The sequence below is a fragment of the Crocodylus siamensis genome, chromosome 15 (assembly GCF_052110815.1).
Source record: "Crocodylus siamensis isolate JL-2025a chromosome 15, ASM5211081v1, whole genome shotgun sequence".
In the NCBI taxonomy this organism is placed as follows: domain Eukaryota; kingdom Metazoa; phylum Chordata; order Crocodylia; family Crocodylidae; genus Crocodylus; species Crocodylus siamensis.
Genome location: NC_143409.1, coordinates 17044739 through 17066568, shown reverse-complemented (window position 1 = coordinate 17066568; position 21830 = coordinate 17044739). Strand labels below are relative to the sequence as shown.

Below are 21830 nucleotides of genomic sequence, written 5' to 3'. Positions count from 1 at the left end.
TTATGAATAAAATAAACATGTTTTAACTCTTTTCCTGAACAGAGCAAAACACTAAAAATGGCCAAGAATCAGAAATACTTTCCTACTATTACTTTCCCAGTTGCTGTAGTTGTCCTGAGGATCATGTGTTTATGACTGAGAGTTTAATGGTGTGCAGATAATTGAAAATGAGAGGGGAGGGATAACAGACAAAATCCCCACTAACATGTGGTGCAAGCTATAAAAGGAGGTGATACGATCTCAATGAGGAAGCTGTCTCTGTCTTGACTAGTATTCCCCATTTAGTCTAATGCAGTGGTTCTCAACCTTTTTAAGCCCAGGGCACCTATCATTAGGCCCAAGGCACCTCTACTTACGCTCGAGAAACCCCTTAGAAGAAGGCAGCCCTTTGTTTTTGCTTTTTTTTTAGACTACCGGGAAAACAATATAGCAATTTTTCTATTGCAAAGAACAGAAATACTACAACAGGTGTGGGGTTTTTTGTTTGTTTGTTTTTACTGCTACAGATTTTTTTTTTTTGAAATTAGTGGATTTATCTTGTGATTTCATACTTGCACACCTAACAGTGCCAGCATTGCGTGGCACCCCCAAGCATCTCAAGGCTAACCTAAGACTCATTTGTCTAACATCTAAGCCAAAGTCTGCTCTCTCTGGTTCCTTTTGTGATTCATTGGGAACACCTGCTTGAATCTGAGGACATAGTTGGCCCATTAAGGTTACCTATGAACCCTTGTTAATTAGCAGTAACTGTGTTCCTTGTCTAAAGTCAGTTCAGCAACCAGTATTGAACTCACTAATTTGTTTTGATATACCGGAGCGTGAAAGCCCCAGTATTAAAACAGATTTTATTCTTAACAAAAGCATAAACATTTTCCCTTCAGTAGGATCATCAACTTGAAAATATTGAAAAAAAAGAAAAGAAAAGAAGAAGCAATTTGTAGGTAAAGGGCAGTGGTGTGGATTGCATTAACACAATTCATTCTTTGCGCATGGAAAACAAGTTTCTGCTGCTTGACAATAAAAATAGGCGTCTAAAAATAGTGGTCTTTTTACTGTGTTTTGCCTAAAACAAGGTTGTGGAGGAAATCTTACTCTCCAAGAGTTGAGGAGGCAAGGAACCACAATTTCATTCTGTGGAGTGCTGAACAAACACAGCAGAAAAATACAGTCCCTGGCCACTACAGAGAATTACCATCTTGGTGTAGACACAATGGATTGATGCAATAAAACAACACAAGGCGGTGTGAGAAAATCTAGAGACGGTATTGGTCACACAGATAGGTAGATGCAAATAGTTTACATGCTAGCAACCTAATCCTCACCAAGTTTATTGATGATATCATAGCAAAGAAATGTTGTAAGGAGGGGTTAGAAAATGGTTGGTGATAGATTTTTTGGATGTTTACAAAGAAATCTTTGCAAATATATGGATAGCGTTAATATTAGCTTGCTAGGGCAAACTGCTGGGTTGCCTGCATGTTTGTTTATAGTTGTGGGTTACTCTGTGTGTTTTGAGAAGAGGTGAGGAACTTCCAAGCATCAAATGTTGTTTTTTATGCAGATTTAGTTGTAAGTTCCTTGCTGGCAATTGTAATCATGGGTTTTTCCTACTAGCATTTATTTTTTTTTATCTATCTATCTATCTATCTATTTATCTCTATAGATAGATAAATAGATATATCTGTATAACGTATTTTTAGAAAATATGACTGACTTTGTTCTTTTATTACTATACTAAATAAAATTTCGTGGCTTCATTTATTTTTAAAATGTTGAAGAAGGTCAATATTAGTTTTAAGACTTTAAGATGTTGTGCATTTACAAAAATTCTTCTCTCCATATATGTGAACCAAGTATTAGCACTTACAGTCTTTCTTCACAGACTAGAGTAGTCTGCCTGGAGCGTGTCAACCCAAAGGCTTTGTGTCATAAAGCTTTAATCTTTCTAAACAAACAGCATAGATAAGAAGTGACACTTCCCAGTGGAGACAGGATCTGGTCGGGAAGCTTATCACATTGGCTCTTTGCTTTACTTAGTTCATTTAAAGTGTTAGTCCAAAAACATTATAAGCCCCATTTCAAAGCAGTCAAGGATCCTTAAGTGGTGATATCATCAGTGGGAGAAGATAAAGATCCTCTGAACTGATGTGCTGAAACTAATAACAATGTAATGGAGGTTTAAATTTTAACAGCCCTTATTCTGTTTTGTTTGGTTTTCACACTGTAAACTAAATGATTTCCTTATCTGATAGAAAGTTTTCCACAGAGGTGTTTTTGCTGCATTTTTGTGCATGTAGAAGGAACAGTAAGCGCTATTTTTTTTCACATCAAGTGGGACAAATTGCAACTATTTTGCCACAGACCTGTCATATGTACAGATCTTGACAGTTGGATGTGGTGCAAAGGTGTACTTTAAGCATAAGGACCACCACATTATAATCTCTAAAGGGTAGTACAGGTTTCCCTTGCTTTATGTGGGTTCTGTATATGCAAATTTGCTCTCATGTGATGACCCTTTTTACACCCAAAATTTGCTATATGTGAGGTAAATTCGTTATGTGTGAGGTAAGTCTGTAGGGGAAAGGGCAAGGAAAGGGGCGTGGTGCAGCCCAGCGGCTGCAGGCAGGTGGCCTTGGCCGCTCCCGGGGCTGCAGCAGGGAGCCAAGCAGAGGGAACGGTTAGTGGGTGCAGGACGGGGAGGCGCAGCGCTTGCTGCTACACACACCGCAGGAGGGCTGCAGGCTGGGGGGCTGCGCTGGGTTCTTCCTAGGGGATATGTGCTCCTGGATGTGCATGCGAGACAAGAGCAGGCTGCTGCTGCGAGCTGGGGCTGGCAGTGACAGGGGGGTTGGACTGCAGTGCACTCGGGGCGGGCAGTGGTGGCACTGGGGGGGGGGGCTGCACCCACCCCCAAAATTTGCCGTAGCACCTCTCAACCCTCCCTGTCCCAACACCACCACTGCCCACCCTGAGCACAATGCAGCCCAGCCCTCCACCAGGAAGAGCCCAGTGCCACTGCTGGCTCTCGTCCCTGCACAGATCCAGCCCCAGCCCCACTCCCTTCCTCACCACTGTGGGGACGTATCCCTATTTGTTACCTTATATACTGGGTTCCCTTTATGCAAATTTAAGTTATGCATGGTTTTCCAGGAATACATGTACTACATAAAGTAAGGGAAACCTGTAGTTGACAGAAAAATGCAGAACCAAAAAGTACATGGCGATGCACATTAAATTTCCTAAACTGCTTTGGAAATTTCAAGCATAACATCTTGGTGTGTTTGCCCTTTTTTGGTTGGTACTCCCATCTTTTTTTGTTTTCACGCTGTGGCCAAAACACAGGCAAGGCGAGTATCCATATCGCTAGTTTTGGTTCTTTTAGCTACAACTACAAGTAAAGACTCTTGAGAGAAGAAAGGCTTTAGTTAATCTAATCTAGTCACACCTACACAGGATTCCTTCTTGCACATTTGCTAGTGTTTACTTTACTTTAGTCTTGTCTAATGTGTTAAATGACTGGGCTTCCAGTGCCTCTTTAACACTTTCACAGACCGATTGGGAATCCCAAGTCCTCTATTGGAAAACTCTGTTAAAATCAATGCTTCTTTTGAATTTACAGATAAGTAACTGTTACTGAAATAGTATCTGTAACAGTAATTAAAAGCCACTTATTTCCAGACAAAACCAACCAGACTAATCTCATGGACCAGCCTGGTCCATGTAGAAAGTGAGGTCCAAAAAACCCATCCCATGCTCTTAATACTTAATGGCACTTTTACATGTGCTCAGATACACTCTGATGAGAACATGTTGGAGCAGACTCAAATAAGCTTTAGTTAAAGCGCCCCATCAGCATTTTGAACTGTGGGCCACTGAATACCCAAGACTCTGCAAGTGTTCTAATTAAAGTGGCTTCTGAGAGCTACTTTAATTCAAATGCCCCCCAACCCCAGAGCACACGTATAGGTGGAAAAAATGGGATTTTAAAATAACAGTCTTTGTGCATGTCTGCATTACCTATAGGTTTACCTTCTTCAGGACATTCATGATCAGCATTGCCAACTGTCCATAAATATATGAACAGTCAGTAAAAATTCAAGCTAAAAATACCTGTCTGAAAATAAATAATTTCAGAAATAATTTCTGTAAATAAAGCCCATCTAAGCCCCTCCCCCTTAAAACAAATTAAGCTTCAGCTCCTTTGTGAAGCTCCTTTTGGAAAGAAACTGGACAGACAGATCAGCAGCAGAGCACGGCACGCCATCTGACGACTGAGCGGGAGCACAGCACCTTGCTGGAAGCCTTATCTCATTGCTTTGTTAGACCCCTTCCCCTCTAGCTATATGCTGCTGCTGCTTCCCATCCTGTAATACCAGTAGGTTACAGTTAGGCTTCTTCAGTGTTTCATGCTGAGATGTGGCTGGCAGGGGTAAGGCTGGGAGGCTGGACAATATGGTGTAGGGTGCAATCAGGGGTGTCAGCGTGTGGGGTGAGTAGGAGACCCCTGTGGTTGGGGTATCAGAGTGGAAAATCATTGTAGTTGCACAGGCCTGTCAACTTAAGATTGTTTTTTTTTACTGACAGTAAAAATGTGTATCAGTAAAAGTTTGCAGATGTCATAAAAAAAAAAATTCTTGGATTGGCATCCCTGCCCTTGTGTCTCAGCCTAGTCCTTGAAAGAACTCACCTTTTTTCAGAACAGTTTTCCTTTTTCTACCTACTGTAGCACTTTTAAACTCCAATAATCTTGGGCTGCTTCTTGTCCCAACATTGCCTTTTAACAACTACATGTATTTGCTAAGAAGTGGCTTATCTTGAACTCATTACCTTTCTGATAGTCTGACTGTCCTCTATTAAGCTGAGCAAATGCACTGATGGTACAATATCTCAATAACCAGGTCAACAAACAGTACTTGGATCATTACAGTGCAGCTCTGCTTCTGTCAGAGAGTCAGAGATGGTGATTAAGATGCAATATATTTCAGAAGGCACCTGCAAGGTTTTTTTTTTTTTTTTAAAAGATAACATTTTTATGCAATTAAAGTATTTTAATGATTTTGTGTATGTAAGTTCTTTGAAGAATATTGCATGTGCTAAATATGAGGGTTTTTTTACTATAATCTTTTCCTAGTTGTTTGCTTCTCCAAATTAGCTCCTTGGACTTTGTCATTTGGGAATTAACTGTAGTTTCAGCAACCAGTTTCCAACTACAGATTTTGTAGGCTCTAAGACCACCCTCTACATTCTACGTTTACGTGATGACGAGCATGTTAATTGCAGTATAGATGGCAAGGGTGCTACATATGCACCTAATTTAAGGTATCATAAAATGGCGACTGAGTTGCAACAACATTCCACATACCCATTGGCTACAGTTACGTTCATTCCCCTTCCCCCCACCTGTCTCACCTACTGACCACCTCAGTTTACATTTTAATTGACTGGCTTTTTTGCATAGGTACTGGCCTCTGGTTGCTTTACTACTTACTCCACCCAGGAAGAGCACAGACCATCTGCAGATGCTTCCTCAGCCTGACAAAGGGTATTTGTACCCTTGCAAATAAGAATTTTTCCAATTATTTGAGTTGGTCTAATAAAAAGATATCAGATTTACCCAAAGAACCTTATCTTCATATATGTAGAACACTTTTATGGCTGGTTTGTTTGGTTCCTTAAATTTAACATGTGGCCAGGACCAGCAATCAGGTTGGCTTGGATCTCAAGCTGTGGAGAGCAGGAGGAGGAGCTGAAGCGCTTTCTCTCTGAGGACTTTAAACCCCACACATTCCTCAACAACCCAGTCATATGGCTCCAGGTCTGGTTCAAGACATAGGCCTGTCTGGGGATGAGGGCTGATAACCTGCAGATGTCTGGGTCAGGGGTGACAGTCAGCTGGTTCCTGGACAGAAATTGGTCCCAGGCTTGTCTGGCCAGGGCCTGTAATCAGTCCTGCATACAGGGCTGGGCGTGTCTTTCAACTTGTTAGTGTAGGGGGAGCCCAGTCTCATGATCCCAGGCTCCTCCTCCACTGACTAGTAGTAATGGTATGATTAGGACCTGATCCTTGATCCCAAAATCACATGTCCTGCCATGCACAAGTGGCATGGCAGGAGACACAATTATTGGGATCAGGTATGAGCTCCCACAGGGCCATTAAATGATCATGTGCCAGGAGCCTAAGCTTGTGGTGAAAAGACTACGCTGAGCTCTCTACCCTTGGCAAGGCTCCAGAGCAGAAAGCAGAAAATAGGAGGAAAAGACTATTCTGATTAAGTGTCCTCATCTAACTTCTAATTTGAATATTGTCTGCCAGCTCCCTAGGGAATGTCCTTGAACATAAAGGCTGGGTCCTGCAAGCAGTTAATATAGTTAACCCCCCTCCCCAAACAGCTTCCAAAAAACCAAAATGTTATTCCCTGTTGTAGTTCCTCTTAATTTCAAAAGGACTATGCACATGAGTAAAGATATATACAATAGGAACTGTTTGCTGGATATGGCTCTTTGCTGTCAGACCTAGACAACTAAGGCGCCCTGCTTTTAACCAAAAAGTGAAGGCGGAATATGGCAAGGTAATTTGATCAACACACTTTAAATAAAAAGGCTTTACTCCCAAAGACTTAAATAACTGTAGAGTGCTGTTATCCACAATGTATAGGAACACATGCATATCAGCAGCCCCATGTCTTCCAAACTGATAGGATTCCCTGACAGTATCATATCCAGTAACTTTTTCGTTTCTGTGGTACCTGGAGGACCTGCAGCCTGAACGGCACGCTGTGTACTCCTGTAGAGCTTATAAACTGAAACAGGATCCCTGACCTCTGTGACCAGTAAGTTTATAAATTCCTGTGGAAACTTTGATTCAGGGCCTGCTGGAGCCCTTTAAAAAAATCATAGCAAGTAATTTCCAAATTAACTGTAGAACTTCCTGAAGGCATTAATTCTCACCAAATACAGATCTTTTAAACTAGAATGGTTTGGGAGAGATCAGAATTCAAAATCTTTTTTAAGAATTATTTTAAAATGGCAGAATACTAATAACTTTTCAGATTTTCATCTCCCAGACCACGGCTGTCCAACCACTAAGTGGCTGGCGATCACAGCAGCACAGGCACTCTCACCTTGTTGCACCATGCATGCACGCATGCAGGCAGGTGCTCCCCCAGAACCACACCTCCCCTGCAGCTTCTTGCAGGCTTCTCTGTGCCACTGCCCCTCAGGTGCTCCAGGCTGCCAGATCCCCTATCCTCACAGGCTACATTGTGCCACACCAGCCCCATCTGCCTCTTGGGCTGGGTCAGGCAGTGCAAGCCAGGGAAGGAAGAGGGAGGTCCAAGACCTGGGTCCTGCTGTAGCCACAGCAAGGGGGCTGGGTGGGAGCCTGGGGCCTACATGTTAACTCCTCCTGGGCTGCATGCAGCCTGCAGGCTTGCAGTTGGACAGCCCTGTCTCAGAAGATCCTTTTTTTTTTATCTTGTGGTCCCCCAAAATCTATCATATTATTATGTCACAAATGAGAAAATGAAAAGGCAAAATGTTTTTTGTTATAATGAAGGTAGGTGTGTTTTAAAGGGCTGAGTGTAACCAAAAATGTTTTACAATAGAAAGCAAATTTGTACTTTTAATGATGGACTAGCTGTTGTGACTCAATTTCAGGCAATTAATATATTGATTATAGTGGTTTAGGCTATCTGAAATCAAAAGGGATCAACAATTGCAGAGGTGTAAATATAACTATTTAAGAATATTTATTATGTCAGTGTCACTATTATAAGACATTTATTGATATTTTATCTGAGACTGAAATTTTAGATAATGTTTTCATCCAGTTTTTGTGCACTAAAACATTATATGTTAGTGACTGGGTTTTCTCTCTCTCTCATAATCACCTCACTGTTGTGTATAAATTCCACCTGCAAACTTGCAAAGTCTTGTTGAAATTGATTAGCTCTGCAAAGCGGTTCAGGGTTTAACTTTCTACAGGTGTATAGCAAAATTAGCCAGATTTAACTTTAGAAAATTGTATCTGGATTGGGCATGTGTTTGCTAAATCACATCATGAAGTAATTAAAAATGGCCATGCTTTAAATCTCTAACTGGGTTTTAGATGCAAACACAGACAGGCTTTTTATTGCAGTATTTTGCCATTGCCAGACACTAGTACAATACATTTTCTCTCACTTTCAAACATAAAGCTAACAAGGACAGAGTTTTTAATATTTTTATGGTACTGAACAAACTCCAGCTTATGTAAATAAATGGGTGAGTCTCATCTGAAATAATAAATGTGGTAACTTGATTCCTCTGATTCATAGGCTTTGAAAAATTTACTACTTAACCAGCTGGAGAAAATCATAGTACATCTGACCATCCCTTGACTTAGTCCCTGGTGATGAGGAAGGGCCAGCATTTGTTTTTCATTCGAATCAAATGTTGCATGAGCAAAAAAGAGGAAGTGTATGCTGGTCATAGGTCAGGTGCATGATAGAGTTTACAGAGAAACTTTTCCTTCATAGTATCTGCTGATCTAGATTTCAAGTGTTGGCTATTACATTGCTTCCAGTTATTTTGAGGCAGGTTTTGCTTAAGTAGTGAAAATTTCAGTGTACCCCGGGGATTCAGCTTTGCAAGCCGTAGAAGCATCCTGATGCTGCAGAGGCTAACTTCTGGCTTTTCCAGGGCTGGAATAAGTCTTTTGTGCAGGTCCAGGTGGGAATGCGTGGGAGACTGCTTCTGGCTTCACGTCTATCAGACGAAGCCAAAAAGAGTAGGTGGGGGAGTGAGAGAGAGCTTGGCAGTGTGCTGAGACGGCACTGCAGGTTTGTGGTGAATGGTTCTGCTGTTCCATGATTGCTGTCTTGCTCTGAGAGGTGGACACATACAACCATGTTATGCAAATATGAGTGCAATATCCTACATTTGCTTAAAGTGTGTTTTGTTGGCAAAATTATTATTTACCCAGGATATGTACTTAATTAATTTACTCTGTTTACTGTTGCACTGAGCACTTGTTGCTTAGAGTTGGAAGAAAATTGAAGGAGTTTATCCACATAAGCTTTTAATCCTTTTTATTTAGCTTCTTGGGTTGTTGCTTTTGCAGTGATAATAACTGAACTATGAACAATGTTGATGTTTGGATATTTCAGTATCTTAGATTGACAGGAATTTGAAAACAATAGGCATGAACCAGCCTCACAGTGCCTACCAGCCAAGACTAAATTTGCATTTACAGACTCTCTTTTTATATAAGTACAACTGTTATTCATTAGACTGCTGTATTTTTCTTTCTCACTACCACTAAACTTCAGTCTAATTACTCCTACCCCTTCCAACAGCTACAGTGTTTTGAAGAGCGGACCTTGTGACTTACGAAGTCGGTCTAAATTTAAATTGGATGTTTCATACCACGAGTTCAAACCACCACAAGTAACGTTACAGCATAGGAGAGACTGGGAATATGAGAGGAAAAACTCCTCGGTCTCTTAATTGTGTATCACTTGAGTTTAAAAAACAGCCCTAGTTTGTGTTTATGATACATTTTGCATTAAAAAGATATAAAGGAAACCCAGTGTGAATCATGAAGCTATAAAAATAGTCATCTAAGCCAAAACTGAGTCTTTGGTGTTCAAACTGTGTACAGGTAGTTCAGTCTATATCTAGTAAGTACAGTGAGGACTGTTTTTATTCTCTTGTTGCTTCACCTTTATTGTAACCACTTTATTTGTCGTGAATGTTTTGAGAGGTAAGGTAATTTTTGGTCTGACCTATTATATGAGATTGTACTATATAAAATGTGTCCTTTAATGTGCCTAGCCCCCTTTTTGTATTTGTACGTGTACATGCTAACTTGTATTTTTGTGCTTACTAGGAATAGGAGGCTTGCATGAATTTGTGCTGAAGTCAGCAACATTATCTACATCGCCAGCTTGCCCTCCATTTACACCTCTGAATTTTGAAGCTACACCAATTGTCCGTGTTGCTATTGAACCAAAACACCCAAGTAAGCTTTTCATTTCTTTGTTTTATAAAAGAAATTCACTTGCAAAACAATGGCCCATATCTGAAACTTTAACATGGTTGTCTTTGAGCATTTACTTTTTCCCTAAGCAGATAGGAGGTACATAATGTTTTCCCTTATAAATGTACTCTTCCTTATGGAGCTTAATACAACAGAAGGCTGTAATAGTGAGATACATTTATGAAAAATTCTGAAATAAATGATAAAAGCAATAATATGCATAATATTGCATGCATATGCACACTGCCAGAAATTTTTGTTGGAGGCGAGATTTTCCCTTTAGCTCCCAAATTTATTTCTGAATAATGAATTATTTTCCTTTAGAATTGCCTTGGGGTGCAATCTTATACATTTATTTAAATTCCAAGGGGAAAATGCCCTTTCCAGAACAGGTTTTTGTCCCATTAACTTCTCACCTGTTAATATTTCCTGGATCTTGTTCCCTTAATCACACTTATATTTTTTAGGTTTTTTAAAATGTCATTATAACTTGAAAACATAAGCTTTTTTTTTTAAATAGCATTATTAACCATACTTGTGGGATCTTAAAATGGAATGCAAGTCAAATTCCAGCACATTATACGAATCAGAAGAAAATGAAAATAGTTGTATAAGGTTACTGTCTGATACATGTGTAGTTCTTTTGTCTGTTACACCTGAATACGGGAAATTCAAACCCTGTTAGTACCAGGATACATATTGCAGCTTTTGGGGAAAAATATAATTTACGTCAATAAAGCTAGGCTGAAACTCGGTGAAAAAAGGTAGAAACTTAAAATACTGGAGAACCAACTAAAACCATGGTGTTTTTTTACGTAGGTTTCCTCCTGTGTTCATGTATTGGAAATATGAACACACAAACAGAACAATATGCCTTACATTGGGTTCACAAATATTTTGTGCACTATTTTTTAATATTGTCTGATGAACTTTTTAATTGCTGAAGTATTTGTGTGAACTTAGTCTTACTTAGTTTTTAAGGTGGGGTGGGAAATATTTCTAATTGCAGTGCAGAAAAGTTTCAGAGATAAGCACTCTGACAAAAAAACACAGAAGTCAGTCATTGAATCACAAAGGGACTAAGTGTGTTATTACAGGGAAATAAAGGAGAATAATCTGTTTGACTTTTTCTCCCTGTCTTCCTTTAACACTCTCATGTGCTTATTGTGATTCAGACTTACTACCCCAGACATTCAGCTGCACTACTAAATATAATTGCTTTCTTTTTAATGCCTTTGAGATTAATGTTCTTCCCTTTGTTCCACAGACTTAAAGCTGACAATGTTAACTTTGATAGTGCCTTTCTTTATGCGTGGCATATTTGGATTCAGTCCTGGACTCTATTAACATTTATTTCACAGATATCTACAAGGATGAGGTTAAAAATCTTCCATAATGGAGGGTTCTAAATACACAATGCCTTATGTGGCTATTTTAGAGAAAACTTGCAATAAAGGAGACTAGAAAATGTACTGGAAAGCCAGACACACTTAGGGTCTCATCATCCTGATTTACTTGTCATTATCATTGCCTGATCTATCTTTCCTTTCACTCAGCTCTTAGGAAGGCTGAGAGCAGATCTTTTGTCATTACCAGAAAAGTGTTTTCCTGGAGGTCCTTTTGTACTTGCAAAACTTCAAGGCTTGCTCACTGAGGTACACTTTCTCCTTCACATGTGGACTTCAGTTTACAATATCAGTGCAGCTTCAAAACCAAGTTTAATAAATGCATTTCCCACAGAGTAATAACATTTAGTGAATATAGTCTATTTTACTTTACTATTTCTAATGTTCAAATTAGAAATTAGCTATTATATTCTGAGCAAAAGCATAAAAACACAGTTTGCCATAGAATGCATTATATAATAGCAGGATCATCCAGTGACACACCTTTGCTGCTACTAAAATCCAATAACACCAGGGTCATTTATAAATGGGAGATATACATTGTCAGATCCTCTGCAAGTTTACATATTCATATATATTGAGGAGACATTGTAAATGCAAAATTGTTGTAAAGGGAGGGGAGGGAGAAGAGTAAAACATTTGGTAAGTGTGATTTTTGGGGGGGAACTCCATTTAACAGATGGCTTATGACTTTTAAATCAAATCAATAATTAATAACAGAATATCAAATGTATGGAAGTAATGAGAGAGATTCGGTCCTGTGGCATCACAGCTGTCCATCCCCAAAGATTTGAGAATAGGTTATTGAGAGTAGGTTTAATTTGTGGCCATGGCAGCACTGTCAGTAAAGACTGGTTTGGGGTGTATTGAATTGGCATTATCTCCTAGATGGCCTGACCTTCCTTATCTGTGAACTGTTCCAGCCAGTCAGCTCTGATCGCACAAAATGTGAGAGTTGTGGATGACTTAATTTTTGTCACCCTGTTACTGATGCTTGTTCTGTCCATGGCATTCCTCAGCCAGGGACCCTCTTGACCAGATTTTACTTCCCTTACTTTGTTTCTTTTGAATTTTCTGTTTTTTGTTTTAATGCTTCATTGTTTATTTGGCTTGTTTTTTGTAGTATATCATTGTGTTATTGATACAGATTTACAACCTCATTTTCAACTGAGTGTTTTGGGTTTTTTTTCCTGTTTTTAGCTAGAGGCTACTTTTCTTATTGAATCTTACTGCATTTGAATTTTAGTCCAGATCCATTGGTTGTTGCAAGGCTGTCTTTCTGCTTAAGTACAGGCTGTTCTCTAGCACTGAGATATGTTCTGAAGACTAGGGTTGGACTATGTTTCTGGTCATTACACCACTGACCCTTGGATGAAAACAGACCAGAGCTGCCTGCACTCTCCAGCCACCTTAGGCAGGCAGTCCCAGTGCTTCAGAGGCCCAATCCTGTGAGCCCCAGGAATTTCCATTCATCGACCCCTGAAACCCTGGGAACACATGCCTGAGTTCCCCCATTTGGGAATCCCTGGCTGCCTGTCAACACTACAGTGCAGTCCTGTCCTGGGACTGGGACTGCCAATCTGTTGTTCATTTGATTCATGATCCCAGCGTCAGACTGCACCTGAACCCACTTTCCCACTTAAAGACATACTCTGGAGATTCTCCTGGATGTGTCTGTGTAAGATGGGAAAACCAGGCAGGTGCCGTCAGGACTTCAGTGGCCCCATCCTGCACAGGAAGTCCCAAAGCATGCAAGACAAGCTTCTCAAGACCAAGGGGAATATGTCGCCCATTGTCTTGCAAGCTTAGTGGGCATCATGTGTTTCACTCAACGAGGTGGATCAGCTGTGCTGGGACACATTCTGGCAGCGCTAATCCGCTTCATCTGGCAATGTCTGTTTCTAGTCGTACAGGGTGCTGACAGATGTGGTGGCCGCATGGAGTGGTGAACAGTGGCGGCAGTGGCATATGAGCTCCCTGTCCCCTGCTGCTACCATTCACCACTTTGCGCCGCCAGCTTCACATCTGGCCAGCCATCAGCACGCCCCACTCGTCTAGAAGGGGGTACACTCCTGAAGGGATACCCACCAGAAGGGATACACACCCTAAAAAAAGGTTGAAAACCCCTGAGTTATTAGATAAGTGCCACAAAACCCCTCTAAAGCGCCTGATGTATACAGATGTTGAATGAGCTGGGTCCAGCCATTGTGATGCCTCTCGTGGGCATGTGCTGTGCTCATTGTGGGAGCACACCAAGCTTGAAGTAAAGCAGTTTGTTTTTTTATCCACATCTGTAAGTAGCCTATACAGATGTTAGAGGAAGGGAGAAGCACATCTTTATGCATCCTGCAGTTTATCAAGTTATTTTCATTTGAAAATTTCTGAATCCCTTGAATCTACAGATAGCTCCTTGGTTACTCCACATGTATTTAAAAAACCTTAAAATATATCTATGTAAAACTTTCACTTACTTAGAAACAATGAATCATTTCAGCTCTCTAGTTTGTGTTTTTAGTCTGAAGAAATTTGGGTCTAATGTAGTAATGCTTTATTTACCAAAGGGATGCTTTTAGAAATGCATTTGCCTTTGATGTACATTGAAATGGCATTTGTTTTGTAATACTAAATATAATTATTGATAGGTATCTGTGAATGTTTTTCACTGAGCGCATGCCCCTTCCAGTTTCAGAGTCAAAATTTTTGTATAGTGTTTTCATAAACTCTGAAGTAAGCCAACTTGGTTAAGCTGCCCTGGGCCTTTGTACAGAAGGGTGTCATGTAGATTGAATTATAAATTATAGTTATAGGTCGATAAATAATTTCATTTTGGGGATCTAACTGCTGAAGACAGCTGCTGAACAATGTCCTATAATCTTAGGTCATATGGCCTGAAGAGACTCTTTTCTCCTTTTTGTTTGTTTTTGCAATGTGTCTGGTTTCCCAGCTTTTTTCCATTGAATACTTATAAGCTTAACATAAATGAGTAAAATAAGATTAATTTTAATAGCCTTTATGAGTGGAAATATTATGGCATTACTTCCTTCTGAATACAAACATTCAATCCTGGATAGCTAGTGAGAATTTTATTGCTTGTATGCAAAGAAAACAAAAGGAAAATCATTTTTAAATTGTGTTAATTAAATTTGAAAGCACTGACATATGAAATACTGATTTTTCTCCACAAAGCTTCAATATAAACCTGCCATAACTCACTCAGCCAGAGGGTGATATTTTAATTTTCGATTATTTTAAGGCAATTTTGTTTATTTAAATTGCTGTGCTTTATTGAATTTTATTCCCTTCCAAAAGTGATTTTGGAAAATTTCCTTTTGGGTATTGGGAATATTTGTATCTCTATGGGTCCTTTAATGGCAGCACAGGGAAGGTTTACAAGCAATTTGTATGTCATTTTTCACATGCATGTGCAGTAGAAATAAAACAAACTAAATAGACAATTTAACCACTTCTATTTCAACGTAACAATGAATTTGTTTAGCAGTGTGAACATAACAATTAGTTCATATAAGGGGCTGTGTCCTGAGGTTATAACTCAATTCTTAGACATTGGAAAGTTGTCCAGGTAAGGGTGTCATGGCCTGGCTTGGGTTATTTGATTGCTCCCAAATGGCATCACTAGTTCTGTCATAAAAATATTTCTTTCCTTAGACCAAAAGTATCCTGGTTAACATTTTTTTTCTTCTCCAGTGGTCTTTTATTAAAGAAGTTTTTTTCCTTTCTAGGTGAGATGCCTCAGTTGGTCAGAGGAATGAAGCTTTTAAACCAAGCTGATCCTTGTGTTCAAGTTTTAATCCAGGAGACAGGAGAGCATGTGCTAGTGACAGCAGGAGAAGTCCATCTTCAGCGCTGCTTGGATGACCTGAAAGAAAGGTTAGGGAGCTGCGGGGAAGAAATATTTCAGGTTCACTAGCTTTGTGTAGTATTTCTTCATCATATCGACCTATAACTATGATTTATTTCCTGGTAAGGCTAAGGCATTCTCAAACAAGACTTCTGTGTTGCTATTGGATCATAAATATAAATTGGAATAGCTATACAGTTATCTGCAGCTGGTAAATGCCACTGACTTCCTAATTGTATATGGCTTAAACACCTTTTTGGCAAGTTATTTTTTTTATAGAAGTCATAAATTTGAGGTAGTTTTAGTGTGTTATTTAGAACTGTAACATACATTTCATACCTTTCTTCTGCCCTCCCATGCTCCCCGCCTTCCCCTGCACTCTTCCTCCCCCCTCCCAGAAAAAAAGAAAAAACCAAAAAAGAGGACAGGTAGGTTTTACAGTTGAACTCTCAAAAGTTAGGAAACAAGAAAGCCAAGGTATTTCTGCTCCACTGTATGCAAGACAAGTTTTTGTTCGTATTAATCAATGCTGTTTCCTAAATTTACCAAGACAACAAAGTAGTCTCCCTTCCCCCACCTCAAGTTTTAGGCACCTGCGGTTAGCAACTTGTAATGATTATTTATTTTTATATTTTTACCTTATTTTCACTTCTAATATTGTGTCTCAGACTTTTTGTATAAGTCCTGCTTCTAAAGTCCAAATTTTAATAATTTTACCAGTGTCCATTTACCCTACTTTGTTTCTTAAACCCAGCAGTATACCACCTGCCTTAGATTCAATTGAGAAAGTAAAGCTGTGACTGTAATGCTAATTTAGTGCCTATGATCACTTGAACTGCTGGCAAGGCCAATGAAAGGATTTCTTTTGATTCTTGTGAAACTCAGAATGGTCCCAGAGCTGTAAAATCATGTGATGCATACAGATTTTTACTATTATTGTTAGTTATAGAGCCTAAATAGTGCAAAAAGTTTTACCATTACTACTTGTTATGCAGTCTAGATCATAACCAGGTAAGTATGTTTTAGTATGTGGTTTTCACCAGCCCACTTAAAGGTAGTTCCCTTCAGTGAGAGCTACATAAAGGTCAAATATAAATTTTCTACGTCTGCAATGTGGCGGTTAACAGTGAAGCTTTTTTTCCTTTTTTAATGATAGGAAAGATTTTTGCTTTGAATAGAACTATACCATTTAAAATAACTGGATTTACTGTTTTTGCTGAATATTAAAGGTTACCTTTTGGGTAGGTGACAAACCTGGGATATTTCAGCAAAAAAGGTGACAATTTTATGAATGACTGAAAATAAATGGTCAGAACAAAAACAATGATGCAAATGTAATCATAGCAGCTGTTGGCTTAAAAATGGCATTTAAAGGCCTGTTTTATGTGAATCGGCTTATAGGTATTGATATATGCATTATAAGGGGTCAAGATGGGCAGCAGGGGTTAACTGGTTAGGATGCAGGCTCCACTCTTTTAGATGTCAGCAGCTTGGAGGTGGGATACTGTGAGGCCCACAGCTCCCCTCCAGTAAGGTGCATGAGATTGGCTGCTGGTATGTGCCCCTTGGTCCATGGTGGCCTTGGGAACAGCAGTGACTTGAATTTCAATTGTTATTTATTACTGAGGTTCTAAATAAAAAGTAATGGTAAGATACTTATGTCTTTTGGTTTCTGTTAACTGTTTCTCTGGTGTTTGGGGAGTGGGGCGTTCATATGTGTAATACATTGTCAGTCTGAACATATATAATAGATGGAAAAGGACCTTCAGGTTGAAAGTTTTGGCATCAAAATATTTTTAATTTTCTTTTTAATAGTTTAGAACCTTATGAAATAGCTTAGCTTTGGAAATAATAACTCTCAGATATTTTTTAATTCTAATATTTATGCGTGTGTTAATAGAATCAGGTTAATATTTCTGAAGTTGATTTCTTATTTGACAAGCATGACGTACGTAACTTCTAAAAGAAAGGTAATTGCAACCTTACCTTAACGAGTTAATTTTTTATGGATATGTAAACTACAAACTACTGTTTTTTCCTCAGCCAGTCTCCTAGTTAGCTGAAAGAAGCAAAAATGGCCATGACTACATTCAGCTGCGATTTATATTGTATTTTTCTTGTTGTAAGATTTATAATTGTCTATATTGCCTACATTGATTCAGGTCCTAGAAAAATTTTAAGTAACTTCCTGCTGTAGGACTGAGAGAGAATTTTATAAGCTATTTTACAGAATTATAAGGAGATAGCAGAACCCTAATATTTAGATTCCTGACATTTCCTGTTGTAAAAGATTTATGTAAAATTTTATTTGAGAAATTCTCACCTCCTTGGTTTTAGTAGTTCTTTAATGTTCATCAGCATGCCCTTAAATTACAGAAGGGGAGGGTTTTCAGTGCATGTGCTGGGAAGCATGAAGAGTGTAATGCTGTTGTGTTTCATTGCCCTTGGAAGTAGCACTTGTTTTTCCATATCTTTTCAGAATTATTTATAATATATTATCCCAGATGCAAACATATATGCCTTTCTGCTCATTGCTACTTATTCGCTGCATACTATAGGCATAAAACAAAATTACCTTAATATAGCAGGTGTGCTTCAAGTGCTTGTGCATTTTCCCATTCCACTGTGGGTGCTAATTTCAGCAGCCATTCCAGGACTGACGCTCAGTTCATCTGGGCTATCAGCACCAGACCTTTCATTGGAGCCCCTGCTGAAAGCCCAAATCCCAGCAGGGGCTCCAATGAGTCATCAGGTTCCGCTAACAACCAGTCATCCCATTACTATCTAAAATTGTCTCCTCCATACATCTCTGGATCTTTGACTCTTTATGTCCTTTCCAAAGGTTGTACTGTTCAGCTCATTGGGCCTAAGGTCTGTTTCCAGTGGGTACCTGTACACGAGTAGGGAGGCTGCTCTGATGCACTGTGATTATGCATGTGCCCCCCCAGAATTATGCATGGGGTGGATGTGGGCTGCCCACTGTGGTCTTGGGACTCTCCTCCCTGTTTCCTTTTGCCTCAGGAGTCGCACACCACCTGCTGCCAGGTGGGCTGGGGGGGATAGTATGGCCAGCATGCATCTTCCAGGGCAAAAGGCAGCAGGGCAGATAGCCCCGAGCCCGCAATGGGAAGCCAGCATCTGTCCTCGCCCCTCTTAACTCTGCTCCTAAAAGTGTCCCTGTGTTTAAAAATGGCGGTATGGGCACTTGAACTAAAGCTTGTCAAATGATCTCTAGTTCAAGCACCAGTGCTGGCATTTTTAAGCACATTTTTAGGAGCCGAGCAGGGTGAGGGTGGAGGTAGGCTGCCTGCTGTGGGCTCTGGACTGTCCGCCCTGCTGCCTTTTGTTCTGGGAGACGCACACTGTCCAGGCTGTATCCCCTGCCCGCTTGGCAGTGGAAGGCACAATTCGCTGCCTTCACTGCCACCGGGCAGGCAGGAGGGTCATGGCCCGCATGCAGCTCCCAGGGCAAAAGGCAGCAGGACTGACAGCCTTGAGCACACAGCAGGCAGCCTGCATCCACCCCACACAAATCTAGGGGGGCACATGCTCCTCTGCCTTCCCCAGGAGGTGCAAACAGTGGAGGGGACCTACGCCTCCCCTTAACTCCGTGCGCCCATTGGACAAGCTGCCTGTGGCTCAGTCCTACTTCCCACCCAGGCATCCCATTCACCACCCTCGTTGGGCAGTGCCCCCAGCCTCAGCTTCAGCTTCTGCTCCAGTCCCTACTCCACTCCCTCTCTCACCATGGGGGCCTCCATCTGCCTCCCCATACCCTTTCCCTGCCCCATGCCCCTTCTCCTCCACAGACTTATGTGCAGGGCGCTGCTCTGTATACTGCTGGACTGTGCTCCTGTAAGTCGGTTATCAAATTGGTACTGGCCAATATGCCTGGTGAATAATCAGCTATTGGTATCGGCCAAGAAAATCTCTATCAGTGCACCCCTACATGAAAATCTCCAGTCGTCATACAGTAGCCCATAGGCCTATCCATCCCTACATTAAAGCAAAACACAGGTATTCTGGCCAAAGATCATGAGATTGACCATTGTCATCTTTCTCATTCCTCTGTAGGAATTCAGAACCATGAGACAAATCCGTAGGCAGCTCTAGGATATAATGAAGTGGGGTGTGTCATACTGCCCCTTACATCATGGTTGGGGATGAGGTTGAGGTGATGTTGGACCCCCCCGGGCTAGCAGGGAGCAGGTGCAGGAAGGGAGGACTGCCCCTTGTCACCACTGTCTCAGGCTGACCCAGGCATGGGGAGAGCCATAGAGTCTCTCCTCATCTCATGGGAACTGATCAGCAGAGGAGTGGCTGCACAGTGTGCTAGGCTCAGCCAGGGACAGTGGCAGGAGTGGATATGGATTCTTCCTTCCTGTGCCTGCTTCCAGCTTCTGCTCCCATCTCCAAGTGGCTCCTTTTGTCAGGGAGCAGCCACTGGAAGAAGAAGCCTGTCCTCCACCCCTGCCAGTGTCCCTGGCTGAGTCTGGGTCCCTGTGCAGCTTCTCCCTGCTGCCCTCAGCTGGAGCAGGGCAGAAGTAGCTCTGGGGCTCCCTCCATGCCCAGGTCAGTTAGGAACAGTGAGCAGTTCCCCACTTCCTGCTCCTGCTCCCTCCCCAGTCCCCCATTTTCCCCTGGGGCCCTGGGGCTCTAGCTTCTGTGGAACCCTGTATGGCAGGGGTGGGCAACATACAGCCTGTGGGCCAGATTTTGCGCACAAAGAGATTTTACCCAACCTGTGATGGGTCCCTCGACTTTTGGCAGAGGGCAACCTGGGCCATGGCATGTAAAGCCAGTCCTGCTGCCTCCAGTTGAGGGTGGCATGATGGCTGGACTCAGATTCCCAGCAGTCCTCCTGGTGGCAGCTCATGCTGCCTGGTTGGTAATACCAGTCTGACCTGCACCCACCAGACAGAATGGATGGGCAGGGTCTCCATGGAGCCTGCTCCCTCAACCCCCTGCCCACTGCACTGGGCAAGATCAGCACCTAGACCACCCCCCACCTCCAGTGCACAGCAGCTCACCCAAAACTCATGAGATGGCCCTTCAGCCCAAATAATTGCCCGCCCCTGTTTTATGGAGTGCGGGGCTCATCTGGAGACAGCAGCAGCAGAAGGTAGGTGTGACCACACTGCTGGACCCCAACTCCAGATCCACCTCTAGACAAACCTGTGTAGCTGTTTGGATTTGATTTTCAGCAGCTGTGCAGCACAAGCACTCTAATCCGCAGGAAGCTTAACTTCCCATGGCATTAAGCAGAATGTCTCGTCTGCACTTTATAGGTGCCAGAGTAGCAGTACTTTTACTGGTGCAAGCAGACCTCTTCATCAGCTCCATCACCCTTTTCCTCTTTGGCTCATAAGCAGTCCTTTTGATTACCAAGAGATGCAAATTTCCCCCCTCAAATTTCAGCCTCTAGTTCATCAAGCTGGGAGCCACTTTGTCCATGCCAGGCATGCTTGGGCCCATGCAAGACAAATGGGGGTATCTGGGGAGTCAACTTAGCTGTCTGTATAATCCACTTGAGCTCAGTGTGTTTGTTTCCAGCCCTCTTTCCCTGTCCCTTTTTTGAAATCATCATCATTATAACCCTAGTTTAGATTTAGTTACCTCAAATATATGCAGCTATATAAAAGAAAAGGATGGAAGGTAAAGAGATCCTAATTATGTATCATCTCGTTTATATTTTTGATTTGCACTCATTCCCTTCATATGTAGACTCTTCTGGAAACTTCTTTGAAGTCTTCAATAACACACAAAATTAAGGAGCCCTGGAGATGGTATTTAAAATTACATGTGTTTTTTTTCTTTTTTCTTGCAACTTGCTTTGCATAATACCAAAATAATGAAATCTTGACTATTGCCATTGCTACCCTTTTAATGAATCTTTTCAAACCTGAGGGATGGAAAGATATTTACCTCTGATCCTGGGATTGATGTGAAAACACACGTCTTAACGTTCTTTGTCCTGCGAAAGTATTTGTTTTGTATCACCATTTCCCATGTTTGTTAGAGCTTTGAATGAAAACAGCTGGGATGGTAGCCCCTGCTGAGGCCACAAAGCCTGTCAAGTTTCAAGGAGATAAGCGCAGGGGTTTCTGGGAAACCGCACCTCAAAAGCAGCATGTGTTCAGCAATGGAAACCAACTATGAAGTTGATTAAATGCAACCAACACTGAGCATGACTATAAAACACACGGCCTGTAGTGGGCAAACATACAACAAGGCCAGGGTAATGCAGCCCACCTGAATAAGACATATAGTAGTGCTCACTAAGTGGAGTCCCCTTTACCACTAACTGTTTGTAAGGCCTGGTGAGTCAATACATTGCATACATTATTACTTCCTTTTCACTCCCACAGCTGAGCTGTACCTTTCCCTTTTCAAGTGATTCCTGTTTCTTTCCCAGGCTTGGCAAACGTGAAACAGGGCCCCAAACAGCTCACCCATCTGTTACCCCCGCTCTCAGCCTGGTGCATTAGTGTGGTCCCACCCCAGGTTGCCCTGCACCTCATTTGCATACAGATTTTTGGAGTATCCC

General features: G+C 41.4%; 1 protein-coding gene across 2 annotated transcripts in view; it reads left to right on the top strand.

Moving 5' to 3' along the window:
* The window catches only part of EFL1 (elongation factor like GTPase 1), a 171775-nt gene that overhangs the window by 114066 nt on the left and 35879 nt on the right, over positions 1–21830 (top strand). For both annotated transcript variants that reach the window (XM_090028279.1, XM_090028278.1), the window contains 2 exons: positions 9869–10000; positions 15165–15312. In XM_090028279.1, coding sequence (XP_089884405.1) covers positions 9869–10000; positions 15165–15312 — 280 coding nt within the window. The remainder of the gene's footprint in view (positions 1–9868; positions 10001–15164; positions 15313–21830) is intronic.